Here is a 6,868-nt window from a genome sequence, read left to right on the forward strand (position 1 = left end):
TGCGTTTGTGGATAGTTTCACACGATACTCGGCTCCAATCTACAGTTCTAGGTAGTCTTTCAATAGTTTAATTCCCTTTTGTGGTTCGTTTGTCGATGCAACCAATTTTATTTGTATCTATTTTAGTCTCTTGGTTGGGGTTTTTAACCTTTTCCATGTATGATCCTTATATGATCTAAAGCGGTTAGTTTAAATATTGTATGAAAAATCCAAATTATGTATTTAGTTTACAACGATAGTTGTAAACTCATATTATAATTTCGGATATTTTCACATTTTTAATAATACTAGCGACTTCTATTAAAAAAACCAACACAAAACCACTAAAGTAAATTTTATATTCAATTAATAATTGGATAGTTGTTATATTTTTAAACATTGATTTATATAAGATTAAAAGAAAAATTATATTTAAGTTTTGTATATGATTAAAATTGATTTGTAATTATACATTTTAACTATAGAATCTAATAAAAATTAATTAAAATACAGATGATTAGTATAAAATTATTAATTAAATTAAAATATATATCAATTTTTAGATTATATCTATAATTATTAAATTATAAATGTTAAATATTAGTTTATATAAAATTGAAAGAAAAATTAAATTTAAGATTTACACATGACTAAAGTCGACTTCTAATTATAAATTTTAACTATATAATCCAATAAAATTAAATTAAAACATAAATACTTTGTATATTTTATTTTTTAATAAAAAGTAAAATTATTAACTAAATTAAAAATTATCAAATTTTAGACTATATCTGTAATTATTAATTATGAATGAGAAAAAGATATTAAATTTAATTTAAAATATATAAAATGTAAATTCAAATTTTCTTTTAATCTTGTATAAATTAAAGTTTAAAAAATACTATATATATTATTGTGTATTTTGCAACACAACTAATAAGATAGGTTGAGCGGTTAAGGCGTGAGTTAGATGTTCAGGGCACTCGAGTTTGAGTTCTTTTTGGCCTTTTAAGATGATTTCCTTTGCTTTTTGTTTTCAATCCAATCGGATGATCTCACTTGTCATTATTTGGTTAGAGAAAATATAATTAAATATATTAAATTATAAAAAAATTTATTCAAATGATAACATTTATCACTATTTGATTGAAAGATTAAATTTATTAAAATAATGACTAAATTGATAAAATATATAAATATTGAAAATCAAATATGTAACTATACCTATTTTATTAATTGCGTAGTTAGCAATTTCGTCAAATGTTAGTAGCTTAATTAAATGCATTTAAATAGTTGAGTGATCTGATTGAAATTATTTTTAAAAATGATAGTTAAAATTAAAAAGAGTGATAGTTGGGTGGTAAATAATTTATCCATTTTTTACTTCATATAATTGAATTATTTTTTACTATACCTAAATATTAAATAAAACATGATTAACTTTCATATAGGGATAATCTGTCAACGCCATACGAAATCCCACGTATTAATCTCTAGGGATTTGCCGCCACTTTCATATGTACAGAGAAGGGCTGTGACGCTCCGGTTTACCTCCAACTTGCTGAATAATTGAGGGTTTGCCCAAACCCTAAAACCCAACTCTTTAATCTCTCCACTCGTCAATGGCTTTCTGGGGTTAGTTTCTTACACCCTTTCCTTTCTTTTTCTTTTTTTTCTTTCTTGTAAAAGTGAAGTTACGGTTAACATTTTCCAGGAACCAAAGTGAAACCTGGGAAGCCCTTCACTCGATCGCCTCTCAATGGAAGGCTTCATCTATCACAGGTACTTATTTTTCAACTTTTCTGTTTTCCCTTCTTTGTTGGGTTTAATGTGTGTTTTTCAATTATCCGAAATCAAAATCGTTAAAAAAAAAGTGCATAAATATGTTTTTTTTTCAGGCGGCATTAGGCTTGGGTAATGGAGTACAGAAAAGCATAGTTCAATGTAATGTGGGAAATGGTAGGCCGGTATTTCTGTGTAGTTTGTTCCCTGATAAGGCAGAGTGTTGTCAGCTCAATTTGGAATTTGAGGAATCTGATGAAATCGTTTTCTCTGTTTGACCCTTGAACTGTTCATCTTACTGGTTACTATATGGGCTCTACTCCCCTTGATCGTTATCCCAATGATGAATCGTATCCTTTTGTTTTTTAAGTTTTCAAATTTAAAAGCTTCATGTTATTTTGTTCTTTCCCTTAACTATATTGCTTAGAGAATCCTATGGAGAAGATATTGCCGAGACTGAAACAGAAAGGACCAAGAGTAGTGAAAAAAGTTAGATTACATCTGAAATTGTTTCCTAATTTAAATACCCTTTTTTGTGTCCGACTTCAGCAAATGAAGAAACGCCAGAAAATTGATTCTGATAATGAAATTTCTCAGCAAAAGGATTTCACCTGTGGTGTTGCTTCTTGGGTAGTATTGGACAGTGAAACTGAAGATACATTTCCTATTTCCTCAATGCTTTCAGGAAAATGAGCATTAAAGAGAGGAAATTATATACCTTTAACAGTTTAAAAAAATGTTAAATTGATAAAAATATTATTATAAGACTTCATTTTAAAAAAATATAGGCTTTGCGAAATTGGAAAATTCTATAGCGCAAGTCGTATATCGCAACATACCACTAAAGTGATGTATCGAAACACGTCATTTGCTAAATTGTCCTTATTAAGTAAATATTAAAAGGGTAAATTACACGTTTTGTATCAAAATTATCACTTTTGTTTCGTTTTATTTTTTAAATTTTATTTTTTTTAAAATCATTAACGACAATGTTTAGTTGGCATGACATGTCAATTTGTTTATTTTTTAATTACCAAATCATTTTTTTCTTTATTCGTTGATATATTTTAATTAATTTTATTTAACTAATTAGGTGGTAACACATCACTACCAATGGGGATAAAAATTAGAAATCACTCTTACTCTTAGTATGAATTGAAGTTGGGTCTCTTATAAGAGAAACAAATCACTCAACCATTGAGCTAAACTAGTCATTTAGTTAAAATTCATCACATTTTGTATTTAACTTATATAATGGTATCACCATAAAATCAACATTTTTCGATGATTATAAGATTCAAATACGAGACACTTTAGTGTAATTTTTTTTTATTATACTGAACTTAATACTTACTTGTTCATTATTAAATTAAAAGAAAATTTTTCACTTTATTTAAAAAATAAAAAAATTATTTAAAAATATTAGTTATCAAAGTTAAATGAAATAATTATAAAAAATTATATTTATAATATTATAAAAATATTTATTTAATTTATAAAATCGAATTAATTATTTATTTGAAATAATATTATTTACAAATTATATATTTAATTTTAAATAATTTTGATGTTAAGGTAAATTGTATGGTTATTATCCAACTATTACGTTGGTTCTGTATAATATTATTTATAATTAAATAGATAATTTAAAAATAATATTATTTAAAATAATTAATTATTATTATTTCAAATAAATATATAATATGATATTTAAAATTAAATAAATATTATTTTATAATTTTATAAATATACTTTTTAGAATAATTAAGAAAATATTAATTTTTTTAATATAGTAGATTACTCTAGTATTCTTCATACATAATTGATTTCTGAAATATTCAACAAGGATTCTATACATATATACTTTTTTAAAATTACTGAATAGTTAAAATTAATTTTGATATTTTGAATTTAGATAATGAATATGTGAGGAGATAAATGAGTGATATAAAGAAAATAATCAATTTTAGAGAAAAGATGAATTGATGAGATTTTAGGAAAGATAAATATTATTTTTTTAATATAGTTTTAAAATCTATTTTTAATTATAATGTTAAAATATTTTTTTTATTAATATGAGGTAAGTATAAGAATATATCTCAAACTTGAGTCCTTAAGGAATATTAACAATTCATTTACCACGGAGCTCATTTGATTCATGATGTTAAAATATTTTTAAATTTTATTATATATAATTGATTTTTTTTATTTATCTGATATAGAATTTAATAAAACAATATCTACCTAGAATAATTGAATTATTTTTTTACTATACATAAAGAGTAAATAGAATATTGTTTACTTAATTCAAGGATAATCTGTCCCACGTATAAGATTTTGCCGCCTTTTTCATATTTACAAAGAAGGGCAGAGGGGTTGTGATGATCCGGTTTCCCTCCAAGTTGCAGTATAAATAAGGGTTTACCCAAAACCTAAATCCCATCTCTGTAATCTCTTCACTCTTCAATGGCTTTCTGGGGTTAGTTTCATATACTCTTTGCTCTCTTTTTCTTCATGGTTTCTTTTTCTTTTTTCTTGTAAAAGTGAAGCTACGGTTAACATTTTCCAGGAACCGAAGTGAAACCTGGGAAGTCCTTCACACATGTACCTCTCTATGGAAGGCTTCATATATCCCAGGTGCTTATTTTAAAATTTTCTATTTTCCCTTATTTGTTGTGTTTAATGCGTGCTTTTCAATTATCCGATATCAAAATTTTTGAAAAAAAGGGCATAAATATGTTTTGTCAGGCGACATTAGGAATGGGTAGTGGAGTACAGAAAAGCATAGTTAAATGTAATGTTGGACATAGTAAGCCGTATTTCTGTGTTTGTTTCCTGATAAGGCAGAGTGTTGTCAACTCAATTTGGAATTCGAGGAATCTGTTGAAGTCGTTTTCTCCGTTATTGGCCCTCGAGCTGTTCATCTTACTGGTTACTATCTCGGCTCTTCTTCCCTTGATCGTCATCACAGTGATGGATCGTATCCTTTTGTTTTTAAGTTTTTGAATTTACTTTCGTGTTATTGGGTTCTTTCCTGCTGTTTCCCTTCACTATGTTGCTTAGAGAACCCTATGGAGAAGATATTGCAGACACCGAAACAGAACGGACCAAGAGTAGTGAAGAAAGTGAGTACGGTGGTAGTTTTATTGACGATGATGATGATCCACAAGTCTTCTCATCTTCTGAAGAATCTCCTGCTGGGTTTGGTTGTATGTTTCACCACACCTCTTACATGGAAATTTTGATCATTTGTCCATTAAATTTAGCCTTTTTTTGTTACAAGGGAACAATAATCATCATTGATTCTGGTTAGATTACATCTGAAATTATTTTCTTTCTAATTTAAATGTCTTTTTTTTTGGTGTATGAATTCAGCAAATGTGGTTGAAAAAGTGGTATTGGAGCAAAATGATCAAAATCAAAAGCTGTCCAGTAATGAGTCCATGATGTAATCTCTTTAGAGAATTATCTGTTGCATGAAATCTTTGCTTCCATGCTTGTTTACTTAGTTGTGTCATTTGTAGCAATTGTCTTGTTAGTAACAACTGCTATCTGATATACTGCAGGATATGTCAATCAGATAATCCGTTGTTGACACCCAGTGAAGTGAGTACTGTCGATGGAGGTAAGCTAATTCGGACAAGAAAGGAACACGTAGAAGACAATGATACCAACGGGGTTGAGGTCTCGAAAAATGGTTCGAATTTAAATCCCGTGATCGAGGATGCACTTATGGAGGATAAGGAAACCCAAACTCATGTTAATGATAAGTAGGTGTTTCTCTTTTTTCCTCAATTTCAGTCTTAAATGTGTGATGTTCACTTTTGTTTTTCTTTTCTTGAAGTCATTCTAAGAAGAGGAAAAAGAAGAAAAGGTGCAAGGATGAGGGAGAGCAGGATGGTACGAAGATGGAACCACCAGCCCCCTGAAAAGGAGCAATCTGTTGACTTGAATGGCAAGAATACTAATGACCAGGAAATTCAGCTGTCGAATGGAATTATGATTGAAGAGTTAGAAAAGGGAAAACCAAATGGGAAAATAGCTTCTCTTGGTAAAAAGGCATGTAGTATTTTATCCCTGGGGTTTCGTTGGATGAAAGGAATTGGTATTTTCCCCCCTTTGGTGCTTAATTATTCACAAAGTTTCGTTGCTATCAGGTCCGCGTCCATTACACCGTAAAGTTGAAGGACAGTGGGGAAGTAATTGATTCAAGTGCTGACAAAGGTCACTTAACGTTCCGACTAGGTAACATCTTTTTCTTTAATCATGCTCTGTAAATATATTGTTGTGTGTTCAATGTTTAGTTTTGATCAAATTAGATTCCTCTGCAAATATATTTGGTTTTAGACCTTTTGAGTTGGACTTGTATCTTTGTTGCTACCACAGTTGAGGGACAAGCTCAAGAGACATGGAAGGTTGGCATTGATGGTATGAACTTGTCTTTTGAAGTTGCTTATCACTAAGTTATTGGGGTTTGAATTATATATGTAATGATTTAAATAATGATGAGTGGTAGGCATGCAAGTTGGTGGCAAACGTAGACTCACAGTTCCACCATGGGTGAGGTGTGTGAAAATACTACTCCATGCTGGTTTGTGCATTTTTGTATGGCTCTTGAGTTTGGTTTGGTTTGTGTTGCAGTACAAAGGAAGGAAGAGGTGAGAATATTCCACCAAACTCGTGGCTGGTTTTTGAAGTTGAATTGGTTAAAGTCAGGTAATCGGTTGGCTTCATAAGCCAGTTTTGTTGAGGCATACATACACCTTGCCGAGTAAATGACCTTTTGGAGATCACATCTCAGAGTTTTAACTTTTTGTTTTTGGGCTTGGATTTTATATTGCGTTGCTTAGAAATGGTTTAAACAGTTCGGATCAATAAAAAGAAGTTTGAAATTCATTATGTTTGTGTAAATATTTAACCTGTATCCTACTAGTTGACATGTGTACATTAAATTCAGTAGGTTAATCAAACATGCCATCCATTACCATAAGTAAGCAAAGTTGTTATAATTGTGTAATTGACAAAAACTCATATTCATATGCAATTAGTTGAGTAGAAAGTAAATGATTTCGGATGTTTGTTATATTTAAAGATTTTGGGTTTGCGC

The 6,868-nt window shown here is 29.1% G+C and overlaps 1 protein-coding gene and 1 long non-coding RNA gene across 2 annotated transcripts; both read left to right on the forward strand.

The window, feature by feature from the left end:
• The first annotated feature begins 4,148 nt into the window (after positions 1-4,148).
• Positions 4,149-4,578, forward strand: LOC120207413. The gene is made up of 3 exons (XR_005524207.1): positions 4,149-4,240; positions 4,331-4,398; positions 4,510-4,578. It is a non-coding gene; the product is annotated as an uncharacterized LOC120207413 (long non-coding RNA).
• A 779-nt stretch (positions 4,579-5,357) lies between these two features.
• On the forward strand, positions 5,358-6,579 carry LOC120207411 (peptidyl-prolyl cis-trans isomerase FKBP15-3-like). Its single transcript, XM_039206869.1, has 6 exons — positions 5,358-5,531; positions 5,606-5,820; positions 5,919-6,006; positions 6,148-6,189; positions 6,278-6,326; positions 6,403-6,579. The coding sequence occupies exons 1-6, from the start codon at positions 5,486-5,488 to the stop codon at positions 6,479-6,481; spliced, it is 519 nt and encodes a 172-aa protein (XP_039062800.1). The 5' UTR covers positions 5,358-5,485; the 3' UTR covers positions 6,482-6,579.
• The last annotated feature ends 289 nt before the right edge of the window (positions 6,580-6,868 follow it).

This window comes from Hibiscus syriacus, unplaced genomic scaffold, assembly GCF_006381635.1.
Source record: "Hibiscus syriacus cultivar Baekdansim isolate YM2019G1 unplaced genomic scaffold, ASM638163v2 tig00014732_pilon, whole genome shotgun sequence".
Classification (NCBI taxonomy): Eukaryota; Viridiplantae; Streptophyta; class Magnoliopsida; order Malvales; family Malvaceae; genus Hibiscus; species Hibiscus syriacus.

Bases quoted from the DNA above. Each gene is read 5' to 3' on its own strand.
- LOC120207411 (XM_039206869.1), top strand. From the start codon at position 5,486: ATGCACTTATGGAGGATAAGGAAACCCAAACTCATGTTAATGATAA. The intron at 5,532-5,605 runs GTAGGTGTTTCT...CTTTTCTTGAAG, and splicing joins CAAACTCATGTTAATGATAA to TCATTCTAAGAAGAGGAAAA. The intron at 6,190-6,277 runs GTATGAACTTGT...GATGAGTGGTAG, and splicing joins ATGGAAGGTTGGCATTGATG to GCATGCAAGTTGGTGGCAAA.